This window comes from Barbus barbus, assembly GCF_936440315.1.
Source record: "Barbus barbus genome assembly, chromosome: 4".
Classification (NCBI taxonomy): Eukaryota; Metazoa; Chordata; class Actinopteri; order Cypriniformes; family Cyprinidae; genus Barbus; species Barbus barbus.
In genome coordinates, this window is record NC_136732.1 from 42,850,401 (window position 1) to 42,870,400 (window position 20,000).

General features: G+C 42.3%; 1 protein-coding gene across 1 annotated transcript in view; it reads left to right on the forward strand.

Moving 5' to 3' along the window:
• The window catches only part of LOC306867678 (WW domain-binding protein 11-like), a 20,664-nt gene extending 4,569 nt beyond the window's left edge, over positions 1–16,095 (forward strand). Inside the window, exons 6-12 of the mRNA XM_079413495.1 lie at positions 2,819–2,952; positions 3,582–3,715; positions 5,900–6,076; positions 6,217–6,327; positions 6,419–6,691; positions 6,917–7,102; positions 15,541–16,095. Coding sequence (XP_079269621.1) covers positions 2,819–2,952; positions 3,582–3,715; positions 5,900–6,076; positions 6,217–6,327; positions 6,419–6,691; positions 6,917–7,102; positions 15,541–16,028 — 1,503 coding nt within the window. The 3' untranslated portion in view covers positions 16,029–16,095. The remainder of the gene's footprint in view (positions 1–2,818; positions 2,953–3,581; positions 3,716–5,899; positions 6,077–6,216; positions 6,328–6,418; positions 6,692–6,916; positions 7,103–15,540) is intronic.
• Positions 16,096–20,000: the final 3,905 nt, after the last annotated feature.

The following is a 20,000-nucleotide window of genomic DNA, read 5'->3' on the forward strand; positions in this document are numbered from 1 at the left end:
TGTATGTGGAGAAGAGGAGGGGTCCAAGAACCGATCCCTGAGGAACGCCAGTGATCAGTAGATGTGGTTTGGATACCTCCCCTCCCCAGGCCACCCTGAAGGATCTACCGGTGAGATAGGATTCAAACCAGCGAAGTGGAATCCCAGTGATGAGAGGGTAGACAGGAGAATCTGATGATTGACAGTGTCAAAAGCAGCAGAAAGATCCAGCAGAATGAGGACTGATGATTTGGAATCGGCCTTTGCAATTCGCAGGGCTTCAGTGACAGAGTAGCGCAGTCTCTGTTGAATGGCCACTCCTGAAACCTGACTGTTTAGCATCCAGTTTGTTTTACTGTGAAAGAAACCGCGAGAGCTGGTTGAAGACAACTCGTTCGAGTGTTTTCCCTACGAATGGAAGGAGAGAGACAGGTCTGTAGTTATCTAAAAGAGAAGTGTTTAATGTAGGTTGTGGGGAAGATGCATGTGAGGAGAGATGTGTTGATAATGTGTGTGAGTGCCAGTAAGAGTGTGGGAGAGATTGTTTGAAGAAGATGTGAGGGGATCGGGTCGAGAGGACATGTTGTAGGATGGCTGGAGAGGAGAAGTTTGGATACGGTGAGGGGACAGAAGGAGAAGATGGGAGCTGGAGCGGTGGATGTGGTTGATTGGAGGTCCTGTGGAGTTGTGAACTGGTTGCTGATTGTTCTAGTTTTGTCTGTGAAAAAAGAGGCAAAGTCATCAGCGGTTATCAAAGTGGTGGGAGGTGGAGGAGGGGGACAGAGGAGAGAATTAAATGTTCTGAAGAGATTACGCATGTCTGGAGCGCTGGTGATCTTGTTGTGGAAATGTGAGGATTTGGCAGTGTGGACTTCAGTAGAGAAAGATGAAAGCAAAGACTGATACCTACTCAGGTCCGACGGATCGTTTGACTTGCACCATTTTCTCTCTGAGTTTGGTCCGATTCTCATAAAGAACATCGGATAACCAGGGGTTAGAAGGAGCAGCCCGTGCTGGCCTAGAGGAGAGAGGACAGATGTCGTCTAGACAAGAGGTTAAGGTAGAGCATAAAGTGTCAGTAGCTGCATTCACATCCAGAGAAGAGAAATGGGTAGGCGAGGGAAGAGAGGAGGATACTACAGAGGAAAGAAGGGAGGGGGAAAGGGAGCGTAGGTTACGTCTGAAAGTAACCGGTAAGGGAGATGGTGGCACCTGGGTAGCAAAATGTAAAGTAAATGTAATGAAGAAATGGTCAGAGATATGTAGTGGTTGTACCAGAATGTTATCTGTAGAACAATTGCGTGTGTAAATTAAGTCGAGTTGGTTACCTGATTTGTGCGTGCTAGTAGTGGTGAGGCGTTTGAGATCAAATGAAGGTAGGAGTGACTGGAAGTCTGAAGCATAAGGCCTGTCTAGGTGAATGTTGAAATCGCCGAAGACTAAGAGTGGAGTGCCATCCTCCATGAAAGATGACAGCAGTCCGTCCAGCTCCTCAAGGAATGTGGCTAGAATTTGGCCCGGTGGACGGTAGATCACCACAATCTGGAGTCTTATAGGAGCTGTTACCATAATGGCATGAGATTCAAATGAGTTGAGATTGCCTAGGGGAGAGTGGGTTGAGTATTTCCAATTGTTTGAAATGAGCAAACCAGTGCCCCCATCCCGGCCAACTTGCCTAGGGGTGTGAGAGGAAGAGAAATTGTGAGAGCGAGCAGCCGGGGTTGCCGTGTCTTCTGGACGAATCCAGGTCTCAGTCAAGCCCAGGATGCTGAGTGTGGAATGTAAGGAAAAAGCAGAAATGAAGTCGGTTTTGTTGACAGCTGACTGGCAATTCCAAAGACCCACAGAGAAAGAAAGAGTGCGCAGGGTTACGTAGCCTTCTGCGTGTGTTTTTAGAGCGAGGTTGAGAGCGAACCGGAATGGTTTGGAAACACATGATAGACGTGGAAGGATAGAGGATAGGAAAGTGTGAGGGAAGATAGAAATGATACTTTAGTGTGTGTTCGGTGTCGTTGCTCGGTTAAAGTCGCGCAGGAAAAAGTTGTCGTCTTTACACTCGTTGGTCTTCACACGAGGAGGCTGAGCACGACAGCGCTCGGACATCAGATAAATACAGTCTAGGAAACTAGTGTGAAAACAGCTGTGGCCTGCTTCTGATCAGCTTCTGATCAGGGACACATTGGTGTCTCACAGTGGATTCGAACCCGGGTCTCTCACACCAAAGGCATGTGTCTTATCCACTGCGCCATCACCACCCCCACAAACATATAAACCTAAACGAAAATGCAGAGTAGAAATAGGTAGGAAACAAACTATTCCTTCCTAGCAGCAAGTAAATAATTTAAACAACAGAACTGCGACCAAGTATTCCAACACTTACGCGAGCTGGCGTCCATCTCTTCTGGTGACTAATCGGCTTTCCCAACTTATAAAAGCGACCGAGCTCAAACGCTCCTCAGAAGATCCTCGTCAGATTTGAGATGCACTGATGTTACTAGAAAGTGATTGATGGAGTATCAAGTAAAGCTGAGCTGCTTCAGTCCAGTAAGTGTTCATCTGGAAATATGACTGCAGTTATTCTGACGTTTACTTGATCAAATCAGTCAAGATTTGACACTGAAGCAGCAGCTGAAGCTGGATGCTTGTACAATTAAACTAAAAGAGCTTTTACTGAATAAAACACTCTAAACTGTGGATCATTCACAGAACTTAGAAACATATACGATACAGCAGATTTATAGGGTTAACATGCATCAGAGATTGTGATGCTGTAAAGATGTTAGTAATGTCAGTAGAAATGAGTTCAGCTCTAATGAGTGTGTGTGTGTGTGTCCGTCAGAACGCTGAGTCCGTGGAGGTGGACAGTATTCCTCTTCCAGACATGCCTCACGCTCCATCCAGCATCCTGATCCAGGACATTCCCCTTCCTGGAGCTCAGCCGCCCTCCATCCTGAAGAAGAGCTCCGCGCTCGGGTCAGTACACACACTACATACACACACTCTATACATACACACACTACATACACACACTCTACATACACACACACTACATACAGAGACACTACATACATACAAACACATACACACTCACTCACTCACTCTCTCACACACACACACACACACTTGTATCTAGATGTTAGATTATAATAACCCTCAGTAAAGTGTGTGTCTCCTGGCTGATGTCTCAGCAGCTGTATATATTATACATTACTGACACTCTATCCTCCAATCTGATACTGTTAAGTGCTTTGACACAATCTGCATTGTTAAAAGCGCTATATAAATAAAGCTGACTTGACTTGACTGAACTGGAGATCATTAATGAGAATTTGCTGTAGTTTATGAAGCAGTGATGCTCTCTCTCTTTAAAGAGAAATGTTTAATTTCTGGCAGGAATGAAACGAGACTGTGAGTGTGATGCACTGTGCTGTAGTTTAACATCATCCAGCTGTCTAAATGAATCCAGTCCAGTTTCAGATTCTGATCCTTCAGTTTATATGAACCCTGAACGGATGACGTGTTCAGTGTGTGAGTCTCTGTGTTTGATCAGATAACTGTAGCGCAGGAGAGACTGTCAGTGTGTGTTCACTCCTGTGTTTCAGCAAGAGCTCAGCGCTGTCAGCAGCCGCTCTAGCTGGAGTTCCTCGCCTGCCGCCGGGACGCAAACCCCCGGGACCCCCGCCGGGGCCACCGCCCCCACAGGTCCTGCAGCTGTACGCTAACGCCCGTCGCACAGGTATGCTAACACACCCCGTCGCACACGCTGACGCCCACTGCGCTAGCACCTGCCGCACACCATACAGGTATGCTAACGCCCGCCTATGCTAAAATCTGGTCAGTAAAGCTGGTTCTGTGATCAGTAGTAAATCTCCATCACCTGCTTTCAGGTGGAGCGGTGTTTAATACACAGAGCTGTAGGTCACTGACAAGATACACAATATCATGTTCATAATTGAATGTGATTCATCTGCGATTATGAACACGATTGAAAATTGCTTTAAAATTGAAATTTTAAAACAAACCCCAAATCAAATAAGTTACACAAATAAATTAAATCTCTTCATATAAACAAAAGTAAGGTTTTGTCTGTGCTCTTTCCATTTAAAATGAGAGGCAACCACTGCATCTGGAGTGAGGTGCAGGTTCACTCTCTGCCTGCAGGTGGCGCTTATAGACGGCTTCATCAGACGCACACGCCTGGCCCGAAGTTCACTTCTGTGTTTGTTTATCGGTCTGGTTAATGGCGCCGGCTTCAAACACAGTTAAAGTTAAAGTGATGAGTAATGAAGTTGGGCTCGGGTGCTTGTGCTGTGGGATGTTTCTCATTCATTTATTTATGTCAACTCGCCGTGATATCAAAACTGACTGATTTTCCAAAAGGCTTCGTTGAATAAACATGAGCACGTAATGTACGTTTAAAAATCAAAACGAGGCGCGGGTGTTTTAATATCACTGTATTTCTGGCTTTAGAAGCAGCTGATAAAGCAGCGTTTGTGAGCGGAGCTCTGCTTTATCTATAGCCGCTACCGGAGAAACCTCTAGTTTTCCCGCTTTAAAGCGCCTCCTGCTGGCAGAGAATCAATTAACATTTTTAATAAGTACGTCTGATTTATGCAGCAAACACATTTTCCTTGATATCAAAAAGTAATCTACTCTAGAGGGACTTAGCTGCTGTTATTGATTCTGTTTGGATGTCTACCGGAAGTTAAGTTAGGGCCACAAAAGCTTGCATGCGCAGTAACGCTTGTTTATGTTGTTGCTGTCTATAAACCGCAATGATAGTGTTTCCTGGGTTACTGCTGTGAACAAAGCAGCTTCGCTTATGAACACTACTTTAATATGCATCGTTCAGAGGCGAGATGAACAGAAAATACCACAACTTTTCTAAAGACAGTCAGTTTTCCACAGAGCAGGGTTCCCACGCTTCTTGAAAGTACTTGCATTTCAGACATATGGATTCAAGGCCTGGAAAGTGCTTGCTACTTTCAAGCATATTTTACCAATACTAAACCACATCAATCTTAACAACTACTATTAAAATCATTTATGAGTGATGCTGTATATAATTGTCCATGAAGCTGGAAGTGAAAAACTCCTTATATTCAGGTCTTTTACAGATTAAATGAGCCAGAAAATAGATTTAATTCAGACTGAAAAGTCAAAAATGATTAAATCCCCATGAGAAATATCCCAAACTAATGCAATACAGAAGCTGCATAGTTAAGACATGACCATTGGTCAGCGAAATGCTCACTGTGTCAGCGGGGTCAGATAAAAAGAGGTGGAGAAGAAAAGACACGTTAACTGCAAAATAATTCAGAATTAGGTGTGAAACCATCGGGAACCATTTAGTCTCCAGCGCCATCATTTTCCAGAGCTGCAACCTTCCTGGAGTCTCCAGAAGAACAAGGTGAATCCTAAAAAATGACCCTCACTTAATAAGAATAACATGCTGAAGTGTTGTGAAATACACAAAGACTGATTATTTTTGACTTCAATGGATTTCATTAAATTCTTTTGAACACTACTGCTCAAAACGGTCTAAATTTATGAAGCCTACACATTCAAAACATTATTACTCTGAAATGTTTAATGTAAATGTTAAGAACTGTAAGGTCTTTCTTGACACTACGTATGCTGGCGTGTGAATTTGATAGGTGCTTGATATAAAATAAATGGTGCTTGAAAAAGTGCTTAAGTCCTTGAATCTGGTGTTCATGAAAGAGTGGGAACCCTGTCCTATAATAATTGTATCGTGATTTGTTTGGCATCTCAACCGATTTGAATCGTCACACATTTGAATTGATTTTCATCCGGCTCGCGGCTCATCGTTACATTCCTAGGTTTTTTTAACACGTTTTACGTTGTTTCTAAAACAGCATGCTGTGTGTGTGTGTGTGTGTGTGTGTGTGCGTGCCAGAGGGTGGCGGTTCAGACTCGGAGATGATGGACACCGGAGCGAGAGACAGCGACAGAGAGAGCGACGCAGACGACGACAGCGACTCGCAGGACGACAGCGGCGCAGAGAGAGACGACGCAGATGCTGATCGCCATGACGACAGAGACGAGGAGCGAGACAGAGGTGATAAACACACAGGTGAGCCGTCAGCAGAAGAGTGAGGACTGATGAACACACCAGCGGTATGACGCTGAGATGGTGTTTGCACGTTTTCTGAAGGAAATACTTCAGTAGATTGGAGATCAGGAACGAGGGTTTGACATGTTTTCTTCACTCAGGTCGCAGCGTGCGATTCGCTGACATGCCGCCGCCCAAAGAGAAGAGGATGAGGAGGGTGATGAAGACCAAGAGCATCACTCCACTGCAGGCCATGATGCTCCGGATGGCAGGTGTGTGAGACCAGACCAGGTCAAGTCACCAATATAGATTGTGTCAAAGCAGCTTTAGATGTTTGATGTGTGTGTGTGTGTGTGTGTGCAGGTCAGTCTATCCCGGAGGATGAGGAGGACGAGGATGAAGAGGAGTACACAGACTCTGAGGAGTCGGATGCTGAGGATCAGGTCTCCACTGAAGCCGCTCAGTCATTGGTCAATCCCAGACTTCCTGTTCCGTCAGCACCAATGACAGCGCAGCAGCCTCCTCCACACATGCAGGCTCCACCAATCACAGGGCCTCCTCCTTTAGGACCGCCTCCTGCTCCTCCAATGAGGCCGCCGGGACCGCCGTCAGGACCGCCCCCAGGACCGCCTCCCGGTGCGTCACTCATTCATCATCATCATCATCGTTAGGGTTATCACACAGATGATGCTGACGAGCAGCAGTCACACCAGAGTCATTATTTAAGCACAAGATATTTCCCTGAAAGTGATTATTCTGTGCTGAGATACTGATGTTGTTTGATCGTCTGAGGAGTCATGTGACGTGTTTGGTGGTTGTTGTGGTGAGATGTTTGCTGATGCTGGGTTTTGTCACACACAGGTGCTCCTCCGTTCCTGAGGCCCCCTGGACTCCCCGCAGCCCTCAGGGGCCCCATACCGCGCATGCTGCCTCCAGGGCCTCCTCCGGGACGCCCACCTGGACCCCCACCCGGACCCCCGCCGGGTCTGCCCCCCGGGCCCCCCCCCAGAGGACCCCCGCCACGCCTGCCGCCTCCGGCCCCCCCAGGTGAGAGTGTGTGTGTGTTTGACCAAGAGAGAGGGTGTGTGAAAGTAAAAAAATAAAATGTAATGGCTGATAAAATGTAAAAAAAAAAAAAAAAAAAAACTGTAACTTGAACGCAATGTAAGTCGCTTTGGATAAAAGCGTCTGCTAAATGCATAAATAAATGTAAATGTAAATAAATGTGTGTGTGTGTGTGTGTGTGTGTGTGTGTGTGTGTGTGTGTGTGTGAGCGAGTGTGTGTGTGTGTGTGTGAGCGTGTTTTTGTTTTTATATACCAGTGGGGACTTAAACCTGAATACACACAGACTCATGGGGACTTGTGTCACGGTGGGGACCTAAATTGAGGTCCCCACGGGTAAACAAGCTTATAAATCACACAGAATGAAGTTTTTTTTTGAAAATCTAAAAATGCAAACAGTCTCCTGTCAGGGCTAAGTTTAGGTGTAGGGCAATAGAATATACAGTCTGTACAGTACAAGTCAGCTTTATTTATATAGCGCTTTTAACAATACAGATTGTGTCAAAGCACTTAACAGTATCAGATTGGAGGATAGAGTGTCAGTAATGTATAATAATAAGATTAAACACTCAATATTCAGTTAAAGGCATTTCATTATTGAATTCAGTGATGTCATTGTCTTGATCAGTTTTGTATAAATAGTATCTGCGAAATCAAATTGACGATAATCACTAGAAATGAAGTGTCCCCAACTGAGCAAGCCAGAGGCGACAGCGGCAAGGAACCAAACTCCCTCTGTGACAGAATGGAGGAAACACCTTGGGAGAAACCAGACTCAGTGGTAATTCAAAGTGCTTTACATAAAAGAAAGTGAAATAGACATTAAAAATCAATAAAAACAAGGAATTTTAAAATGATATAGAAATTGATTTAAAATAAATTTAAAGAAAATTATTATACATATTGCAGTCAGTTGGGACATATAGCACAGTGCTCATTCAACAAATGCACAGTTAAACAGATGAGTTTTGAGTCTTGATTTAAATGTGGCTAATGTTTTAGCACATCTGATCTCTTCTGGAAGCTGGTTCCAGCTGCGGGCCGCATAATAGCTAAACGCTGACTCCCCTTGTTTTGTGTGAACCCTTGGTATTTCTAACTGACTCGATCCTAATGATCTGAGTGGTCTGTTCGGTTTATATTCAGTGAGCATATCAGCAATATATTTAGGTCCTGGGCCATTGAGTGATTTATAAACGAGTAAAAGTACTTTAAAATCAATCCTAAATGTAACTGGAAGCCAGTGTAAGGACCTGAGGACTGGTGTGATATGCTCAGATGTTCTGGTTCTAGTCAGAATCCTGGCAGCAGCGTTCTGGATGAGCTGCAGCTGTCTAATGGTCTTCTTGGGAAGGCCGGTGAGGAGACCATTACAGTAATCCACCCTGCTGGTGATAAAGGCATGAACAAGTTTCTCCAAGTCTTGACTGGAAACAAAACATCTAATTCTTGCAATGTTTTTGAGATGATAGTATGCTGATTTAGTTACTGCTTTGACATGACTACTGAAACTAAGGTCTGTCTCCAGAATCACCCCAAGATTTCTGACTTGATTTTTAGTTGTTTGACCCCTAGAGTCAAGGTATGCATTCACCTTGAGAACTTCATCTTTGTTTCCAAATGCAATGACTTCAGTTTTCTCCTTGTTTAACTGAAGAAAGTTCTGGCACATCCAACTGTTAATTTCATCAATGCATTGGCAGAGGGAGTCAATGGGACTGTAGTCATTTGGAGATAAGGCTAGGTAAATCTGGGTATCATCAGCATAGCTGTGATAGGCAATTTGGTTCTTCCTCATTATCTGACTTAGTGGGAGCATATACAGGTTAAACAAGAGCGGTGCAAGAATTGAGCCTTGTGGGACTCCACATGTCATGGCCGTCCACTTAGACTTATGCTCTCCTATACTCACATAATAACCTCTCCCTTCTAAGTATGATCTGAACCATTTGAGTGCCATCCCAGAAAGCCCGACCCAGTTTTCCAGTCTCTCTAGAAGTATGTTATGATCGACAGTGTCAAACGCAGCACTAAGATCTAGTAGTTCCAGCACTGATATTTTGCCAGAATCAGAATTGAAGCGAATATCATTTATTATCTTAACGAGTGCTGTCTCTGTGCTGTGATGTGCTCGGAAATTAGATTAAAAATTGTCCAGGTGTCCATTTGAGTTTAAGTAGTTGTTCAGCTGATTAGAAACTACCTTTTCAATAATCTTACCTATGAAAGGAAGATTTGATATGGGTCTATAGTTGCTCAACATGGTGTTATCAAGATTGCGCTTTTTCAGAAGGGGCTTAACAACTGCAGTTTTAAGGGAGTTTGGAAAAGTCCCAGAGAGAAGTGAGGCGTTCACCACTTCTAAGAGATCGGCTTCTAAACAGTTAAGCACATTTTTGAAAAAGGATGTGGGAAGTGTGTCAAGATAGCAGGTTGAAGATTTAAGGTGCTGTACTATTTCTTCCAAAATTTTGTTATCAATTTCTTTAAAAACACACATAGTCACTTCTTTTTTAAATTGCGGTGGAATCTGTGTGACCTCTGCATAACTTGAGGATGTGCCAATCTCCTTTCTGATATTATTGATCTTCTCAGAAAAGAAGGAAGCAAACTCATTGCATTTGCTGTCGGAGAGCATTTCACTGGGAATCTGACTTGGGGGGTTTGTCAGTCTCTCAACAGTCGCAAAAAGAGTGCGGGTGTTGTTTAAGTTACTGTTTATAAGGTTTGAAAAGAAAGTCTGTCTAGCTGTGGCTAGTTCCACATTGAAAGCATGAAGGCTGTCTTTATAGATGCTATAGTGGATTTCGAGTTTCGTCTTCCGCCACATCCGCTCAGCATTTCTGCATTGTCTTTTCATGCTCTGAACTGCTGTTGATTTTCTCCAAATTGATTTCTTAACATTCTTAATAACATTCTTAACTTTTGAGTTAAATGACTCCAGGAGAAGATCAACAGAGTCTGCAGAAATGCTTGGTGTTAATGATATTGCCTCCATAAATAGCGCACTAGTGTTCTCGTTAATGCATCTCTTTCTGATAGAGACAGATCTAGATTCAGTGGTGACCGAGATCAATATATCAAAGAAAATACAGAAGTGATCAGATAGTGCTACATCCTTGATTACAATGGATGAGATGTTTAGACCTCTACTGATGAGTAAATCTAGGGTGTGTCCACGATTGTGTGTGGGTCCGTGCACATGCTGACTCAGGTCAAAAGTGTTTAAAACAGTTATAATTTCTTTTGTAGTTTTGATTTCTGCATTATCTATGTGAATATTAAAATCCCCTGCAATAGCAAAACAGTCAAACTCTGAGGAAATCATTGATAACAGTTCAGTGAAATCATCAACAAAGGCTGGAGAATATTTTGGAGGCCTGTAAATAATGATAAACAGGGTGCGTGGAGCACCTTTCAGCACAATACCTAGGTGTTCAAAAGATGAATACTGACCAAATGACATTTGCTTGCACTGATAAACATCTTTAAACAGAGCAGCTACACCTCCACCTCTCCTAACAGTCCTGCAGACACTTATAAAATTAAAGTTAGGAGGGGCTGTTTCAGTGAGGACTGTTGAACTGCAGCTGTCTTCTAACCAGGTTTCATTTAGAAACATAAAATCCAGGTTGTTTGTGGTTATTAAATCGTTGATCAGAAATTATTTATTTTTAAGTGAGCGAATGTTTAAAAATGCTAACTTGATGGAATTACATTTTGTCTCTACAGCAATCTTAGATTGATGCATTATAGGCCGCAGGTTAGATGGGTCAGCCGTACGGCTTGAGAAGGCCTTAGACTTTCTATCGCGTGATAAAACAGAAATAGAGGAGGCTACAGGCACACTGGGTTCCCGCTTGTTCTGTAAACATTTGTGAATGTTGCTGCTAATATAGCGGGGACCCGACACATATCACTGAGAGCTGTTATCAGTTGTTTTTGGTTCACCTGCACCAGATGGAGAGGGGTTTGGGCCCTGGTGTTGTGGCAGCGGCCGGAGAGCTCTCGCAGGAGGAGGAGGGTGAGCTGGGCCTGCAGTCTTTGGTGGTTGTGGGGCCCGCCGTTTTTTAGTTGATATCTGGGGACTTGAAGCGAAAGAGTGGGAGAGTTTGGTCCCAGCATACACCAGTTCCTCCATTTTCTGTGAGAAGCTTAGAAGTGGAGATTCTGGGGAGAGTGATAGTGTATCTGGTGAGCAGGGCTCTGGCTCTGGTGTTTCCGCTGGCTGTGAGATGTCGTTCTGGCTTCCCTGGCTGTTTTCCAGAAAGTCGTCCTTGGGTGCTGAGTCTTGGAGCTGTTGTAGTACATCACAGTCTGCATGTGATGAGCTCTGTGGGCAGGGCTCAGCTGGGATGTCCATGAGCAGTGCTTGTTGTGGCTGCGTGGTGTTATCAGTGTCCTTGTGGGATGTGTCAACCACATGTTGACTCAGAAGCTGACATGAAGTCCTGTAGTCACTCATATTCTGTCCAGGTGTGTGTGTGCCATTCAGGCCGAGTAGATTGGCACACACCGCTGAAGGATGACGGAGGGAGAAATAGATATTGTCCTTAAGCACTCTTGCACCGAGTCTGTTTGGGTGGAGGCCATCCAGTTTAAACAGTTGTCTGTGGCCCCAGAAAAGATTGAAGTTGTCGATGAAGTTGACTCCTTTTATACTGCAGGTCCTTTGTAGCCATGTATTTAGCCCAAGCAACCGTGAAAACATGTTAGTTCCCCTTGCTGGGAGTGGTCCACTGATGAATGACTGAACTTCAAGACTTTGAAGCGTTTCAAAGAGTTCACTGAAATCCTTCTTAAGGAGTTCTGACTGTTCCTTCCGAATATCCTTCTTCCCCACATGGATGATGACTCGATTTGCGGTCTTGTGCTTCATCAGAATGTTCCGAAGTTCTTTGTTCACATCAGAGACATTTGCTTGAGGAAAGCAGTATGTAGTTGTAGTCCTGCTACTGATGTTTCTGATAATAGCATCACCCACTATCAGAGTCCTGGGCTCGGCTGCGCTCTGAGCTGAAAGCCGCTGTCTGCTCGACCTTGAGCGCCTGTTAGTAGCGATGTTAGCTGCTGGCTGATTCGATCCGTGTTTAGTCACATTTGCGGATTCCTCACCCACATTCATTAATGCTTCAAATCTGTTCTCAAGATGTATAGGGGGTGGTAGGATACCAGTGTTTACAAGTCTTGTCATAGCCGTATCTGGGGTAGAGGATGCTACGGCAGCAATACGAGATACTCGTGATAATCTGATGTCTCGATTGCCATCCTTCGATATCTCCACCAAAGCCATATCATTGAATTAGATATGTAAGGATATTGTATGTCTGCTTTCTCACAGTTTAACTCTTTCTGTTCTAGAACACTTGATGATTATCTAGTCCAGGGGTTCTCAAAGTCTACATTCAAAGGTCCAAATCTGAATTTTCATCAGTGTCAAAGGTCCGGAACAATTGGTTATTACAAAACGTGTTTTTAATAAACACACATAACATATAACAAATAAACACTCATTTAAAAAAAAAGGTTCCCTTTGCATTCAAAATACTTTAATAACAAGTGCAATAGTGGCAAAACAATTAATTTAAGTGTCAGCAGTAGAAGTCGACCTATAATGTTTTTTCTCTGGCCAATGCCGATATTTAGAAATCAGGGCAGCCTATGGCCGATATATGATGCTGATTTTTTGGGCCGTTTTTCTCTTTTTTTTCCCTTTATATCAAAAGAGAGTTTGTGTAAATGGTTATTGCAGGGCACAAGATAGTAAGAGTAGTAGTAGTAGCCTAATTCATAGTAATAATACATGGCTCAAAACTTAAGCACCTTCTCAAAACAGTTCTGAAGCATGCTTTTTTGTTTATGTTTGCTGACAGACACCAGTGTTTCCCGCAGACTAGCAAATGCAAGTTGATTATCTTCCAGCAGGAGGCGCTGTTGGAGCGTGATATATAGCTGTTTCCCCGGTAACGACTGTAATCAAATAAGCGCTACTTTATCAGCCGTTACAGGAAAGACCAAATGAAAATTGACATCAAAGCTTTTCTGAAGAAAACGGACGGTTCTTTTAAAAGATACATTCATATAAAAACACCCGCGCAGCATTTTATTTTTGAAACGCGCAGTGCTCAGTTTATTCAACGACGTATAAGCCTTTTGGAAAATCTATTTGTAGCGGTCAGTTTTGATATTGTGACAAGCCGCCACAAATAAATGTATACACTGGGCACTGCTATAAGACAAATTGCCATAATATAAGTGATAGCAAAACAAAACAAATAAAAATATTAGCGGTGAAATGTCGCTGATTACGTCAAACGTCATACGCTCACTGGATGTCATGACAACAAATGTCATGAAGGAAAAGTTTCAATATCTCGCCTGCAATTTCGGACCTTCTCCAAAAGACATAAAAAATAAGAATAAATAAACAAATGATTTACAAGTTTAACGTGCGTTTATCAAAGTAGGAAATATAATTAGTGTTCTTGAAATATGAAATAGAAGCGGGTCCGGATTGAATTCCCTCCGGGTCCGGATCCCGACCGGAGTCCGGACTTTGAGAAGCACTGATCTAGTCTAAATAATTGAATCTGTTAGTCGCACACCGCTGCGTCTTGGAGCGGTATCTCACACACACACACACACACACACACACACACACCGGATGCATTCAGCTCCAGCGGTGGTCTGACACAGTTGATTTAATGATTTAATCACCAGACGGGCAAAAGCTCACTTCAAGAACGATCAAAAATCAGTGTAGATGAGTTTGAAGTTCGTTAAAGCAACAGAGCAAATGAAAGATACAGAGCTGGATTGTGCTTTATATGAATCACACAGACTTTATTAGAGCCACAGAAAGACTAACGCTTCACTAAAGAGTCTTCCAGCCCAGGGTGAAGTCTTTATGTGCATTATCAACGATCTGGGACAAATATCATGTCATTTAAATGGAAAACAGTTTGAATGGTGCTGTTTGATTTCTCACGTCACAGCTTTAAATCTGCAGCTTCACACTGCTGTGCTATATAAATAAACTTATAAACATCCTGCCCAATGTTGTCCAAAGAAATGCATATTAAATGCTGTGAAAACAAATAAAGTGAATGTAAGCTTGTAGGCATATATTATGTGCAAAAAAGGGTTAAAATCACATTACTTTCTAACATTGCAATCCAAAAACAAAAACACTGCTTTTAAAGCAGAAGTTAAATTTACTAAACTAAAAATGAAAATAAAAAAGCACAGACTGATCGAGTAAAAAGGCTATTCTGATTACCCATTACAGTCACGTTATATCATACACATACACTTCCTTTTGTTTAAACCTCTACACATCTCAATTATTGTCATTTATTGTAATTATTGAAACCTTATAACTATAGTCCTTGCTGTGAACCGTTTAAAAACAGTTTTGAAATCCGACACTGTTACACCATGGAAATGGTGCTTTAAAATCTTTCAGCTGGCTCCTCCCCTTAGTGGGCGGGGTCAAGATGTATTACGGCCTTTTAGAATCAAAGTTTTTATAATCCTGATAAAATACATATTGTTGGAAAGGTCAAAATTAGAGTTATACCTAGAGATGGGCAGATGAGCCTTGTGGAGCTTTTGAGGCTGATTGTACAGACCCTGCAGATACATGTAGTGTTCAGCTGCAGTTAAAGCGGCCGCTCTCAGATGATCGACACGTCCTGCTGATCCCAGTTCAGTATTGAGAGACAGCAGCTGTGCCGAGAGTCACTGTCCTCACATGAACGTGTTACTGTGAAGCAGGGAGGGAACACCGAGCGTCTCCTTATAATGACTGAAGCCACGGCAAAGATTCGAGTCAGTCACCTCACTTCAGGTGGTTCACTGTGATGTATGAAGACTCAAACGTCATCGGTCACGTGATCACAGAGATTTGATACGAGTCTTTCAAACCCGTCTGCTTCAGTAGAGTAAAACCGTGTCAAATGGCCCATCTCCAGTTAAACCTGTAAAATATTTATATAATATAGAATAAAAATTAGTACAGTGCATTTTCTTTACAGTACTTTTAAACTTATATAGCTTTTTGTAGTTTTTTGTTTGTTTTGAAAAAATTCCACTTCTGCAATAATCTGCTGATTGTCTTCTTTAAAAAGAGCAACCTAAGCTCTGAATTCACAAGTGTTCATGAATTACAACAATTGATGTTTGGATAGTGCACTTTCATGCCTATTTAAAAAAATGGGGGGTTAATTAATACTGTAAATCTGCTTCGACACCGTCTGCGTTGTAATAGGTGCTGTGTAAATAATGTTGATTTGACTTGACCCCTAGTTTCAGTCTATGATCCCAAACTAATTTTCACCGTTAACTGAAATTTGCTGTATTTCTGTTTTTTGTTTGCTGTAATGTTGACTAGTTGTAACGATGGGTTTGTGTTGATTTGCAGGAATGCCCCCGCCCCCTCCGCCCCGCATGGCTCCGCCCCTCTCTATGTTCCCGCCTCCGCTCAATCCCAATGTCCTCAGCGCTCCGCCCAGTATCCGGCAGAAGTTGCCCGCGGCAACGCCCTCCTCCAGCGACTCCGCCCCCCTGGCCAGAGGCCCTGCCCATCAGATGCCACCGCCCCCCGGCACCACGGCCACCATCGAGAAGCGGCCCACGGTCTCGGGCCCCGGGGCGTCCTCGGCCCCGCCGGGCGGAGCCATCATCTCTGCCAAGCCGCAGATCATCAACCCCAAGACAGAGGTCACGCGCTTCGTGCCCACGGCGCTCCGCGTGCGCAGGGACCGGGCCCCGGGCCGCAGGGACGAGGAGCCACCCAAACCAGTGGCCACAGCCAAACCCAGCCAGTCATCTGGCACCATGCCACCCGGCCTCAAGACCAAGGACCAGATGTACGAGGCCTTCATGCGCGAGATGGAGGGGCTGCTGTGAGCGCTTCTGAACACTTCCTGCGTTATTGTGTTTTAATTTCAGCTGTGAATAAACGCCAGATGTCAAACGCTGCTGCTCTTCAGTCTGTCTTTACAGCAAACGCTTCACAGATCATTACAAACACACCATCACACTCGGGTGGAATTATGCTTTGGGGATACTTTAGTTATATACAACCAAAATACATAATTTTCCAATCATCAAACCACTTTTAAAGGGCTCATATGACGAATCTGAAAATAACATTATTTGTGACCCTGGAGCACAAAAGCTGTCATAAGGGTCAATTTTGTGAAATTGATATTTACATCATCTGAATAAATGATCTTTCCATTGATGTATGGTTTGTTATGATTGGACAATATTTGTCTGAGATACAACTATTAGAAAATCTGGAATCTGAGGGAGCAAAAAAATCGAAATATTGAGAAAATAGCTTTTAAAGTTGTTCAAATTAAGTTCTTAGTGCATATTACTAATCAAAAATGAAGTTTTGATATATTTATGGTAGGAAATTTACTAAATATCTTCATGGAACATGATCTTTACTTAATGTCCTAATGATTTTTTGGCATAAAAGAAAAATCCATAATTTGACCCATACTTTTGGGTATTTCTACTAATATTCCCCAGCGACTGCTTTTGTGCTCCAGCGTCACATTTTGTGTATTTGGTGTAATGCAATGTGTTTATGCGGTTTAAGGTTCAAAAAACACATTTTCCACATACTGTACATTATTGTTGCTCCTCTATGCTCCGTCTTTCTAAAACGTGGAATTTTACGAAGTATATCGTTCTGAGACGAGCGCTGTGCTCTGATTGGCCAACTATCCAGTGCACTGTGATTGGCCAAATACCTCAAGCATGTGATGGAAATGTTACACCTCTTACCATATTTGGACACACACAGCATCTCCATGACAACAATACTACAGCAAGAATAAAAGTTACGCCCCCTTTGTTTTCGTATACACTTGGGCAGTGTTATGAAAATCTGGGGCTGTGTTTAAATGAGCCGTTTTAGCAAGACGTGGATGAGTCTGAACTTTGATAAAGAATATCTCTTTGGGTTTGAGACTTTAGTCTTAACTACTTTACAGATCTTATATCTGCACAAACAGCTTGTAACACTCCAAAGAGAAAGGAAAACATGAAATCTCATCATATGACCCCTTTAAGTACCTCAAAACAACAAAATAAAGGCAGTCCAAAAAGCATCATTTGAGGCATTTTATAAAAAAAAACCTACTGAAACTGTTTATTTGTAAAATGCATCCTGTTCAGAATCATGACAAGCTGCAGAGGCCTTTTTTATCATTTCCTTCTATTCTTAATAAAATAAAGCCACATATTTTGTAATTTGACAGTTTACGCAGATGTCAGTCACACAGTTATAAAGCTGATTTTAAACATGTAGTAACAGTGTTGATGCTTGTTTACACCAGGAATGACTATAACTATAAAGATAAGGATAGTTTTAAAAAATCCTTCTAAAAGTAAAAGGAGTCCTCAGCACAACTATAATGATAATGACACCGAGGAACAATGTCACTGGAATCTCTTTCAGAGTGATTTTTTCAATGGTAAAAACATTTAAAGCATTTAAAGAAATAAAGAGTAGAGTTATCATTATAGTTATTATTAGTTAATAACACAGAGTTAACTACACACAGAGCGCTTGGATGGTTTGGTAAACCGTGGTGGTCTTGATCTACTGTCCTCTAAACCTGCCAACAGCTTCATGGAGGAATTTGCAGCCCTTCTAAGTGAACTTTTCATTAAATTTGATGGCCTGATGATCCTTGGGGACTTCTCTATCTATATTTGTTGTAGATCTGACTCTTTGTCTAAAGATTTTTTAAATCTGGTCGAATCATTTGTTCTTATACACTGGGTGAATGACTCTACATGGTAGAGTATGCTAGACCTTGTCTGTTTCTGACTATTTCTGACCAACTTTTCTGATCATAAGCCTCTTCTATCCATGCTTGGTTTGATAAACCTCATGCGCTGTCAGATAGTCTTGCACGTTTAATGCCATTACTGTCAATAACTTCGCACAATTATAGAGAGAGAGTTACTCTGTTGACCTGTTAGAGAACCCCATGACTAACTTTTCTGTTATTGCCTCGGTTCTCAATCCTCATGCTAATTCCACTAATCTCTCATGAGGGGTCCCACAGGGATCGATACGAGCACCAACACTTTTCTCTCTGTATGTGCTCCCTTTGGGCTGTCTTCAGGAGTCTCGCTGTGATAGCAACACCTGTGACACTGTGTTGGCTTGTATGAAGGATTTAAACATCTGAAAATAAAATACTATTATTAAGTCATTAGGAAGAGATTTAAATCATGGTGACATCTGTACTTCTAAACTGACATAAAATTGTAATGAGTATGGAGGTTTGTTTTATTGTAAATATAATGTGTAAAAGTATATGTGTTTAGTATGAACCCAAGTCACATAATGGTTCCCCAAAGTAATACTTTTATAAGTTTAGCACTATTAAATATTTTACCCTGGGGTCTGTTAGCAGTTTATTGTTCAGTGTAATTCATCATCATACGGGTTGTGTCATTATATTGAGTATTTCCAAATAATTCATATTGATGAGTTCAAACAAAGTTGCAGTAGGGGTTCAGCGAAAAATCGGCAGCTGGCAGCAGGAAGTAGCTGCCGTTGACAGCCGGAAGCCCTGCCATATTAGGCGATATTAGGCGGGACCTGCTATTTCGTGGCAGCCAATCAGTATCGTCCAACGTGGTAGCAACCAATCACATTTAACTGGAAGTCAAGCGACAGCAGCCAATGGTGGCGCGGCGAATCTTCAGTAATGGCGGCTGTATTTGGCTCGGTAAGGTCGTATATTAATGATCAGATTAATAAATAATTGTTGCTCTGTAAGTTGGATTTTTAACTTTTATGTTAGAGACAGCGTATCTGTGACTACTTTAGTTGAATTGGTTAATTTAATCATTTGTAGAAACGCAGCTTGTGCACCGTGTGGTCCTGGTTTGTGAGGGGCTGTATCATTCACTTAAAATACTAACTTACGTTACCATTTACCGCTACCATTAAATATTAGCGTATGTTAACTTAATCTATTGATTAGAATAAAACTCATGCTCATTTATTGGAATTATTGACAAGCTTAGCCTTGATGATACACGTGCAACACTAACCATATCGTTTTTTGTGTGTATCTAATTTTTCAGGGGATTGTCTGATATCCATCCATGTGTTGATTTTTGTTTTATTGCTATTGCATTTTTTGACAACTTTTAAGAACTAACTTTTTTCTCTAACTCTGTGTTCTACACCTCTTGTGTAACTTCCTATCAATTATGGCAGGTAAGCCATTTTTTTTCCCCCAAATCTTACTAACTGAAGTTAATTTGAGCAGAACATGCAAACACCTGTCCATGGTAAAAATGTAATTAATAAAATTAAAGTTGTGTAACATCCACTAACTGTTGCCTCCACTTCCTGGTTCAATCCTAAAGCCATCAAGTCAGATCGTTTCAACACTGTTTACCCACTGCACCTATGAGCTCATCTGGTGATTGGGTCCCATCCAAAACCTGAAAAATTTATTTGTTCTAACAAATCCGTCTTTCTTACTAATCTTAAGGTTACAGGGGTTAAACACATGATTTATATGATCTGATTCACAGAATTGTACTTGTGTTTCTTTAAAGTGAACATTATCTGTACTACTTTCTGAGGAGGGAATGTTTTAGTAGTCTGTCCTGATAATGGTGAGCTCAGGCCCTCTACAATCTTGGAGGACCCCAAGATGCCTTTCTACGACCTCCGAGGTCATTTGTGTACAGTAGAGTCTCTGGTCTGCGACCCCTGTCAGACTTTGCCTGGCTCTACTGATGTACTGAACTATTCTTCAGTAAATGTTTACTTATTTGATGGACCTTACGACTCCTGGTGTTCTTTCATCATATCTGGCCCTGGGTCTT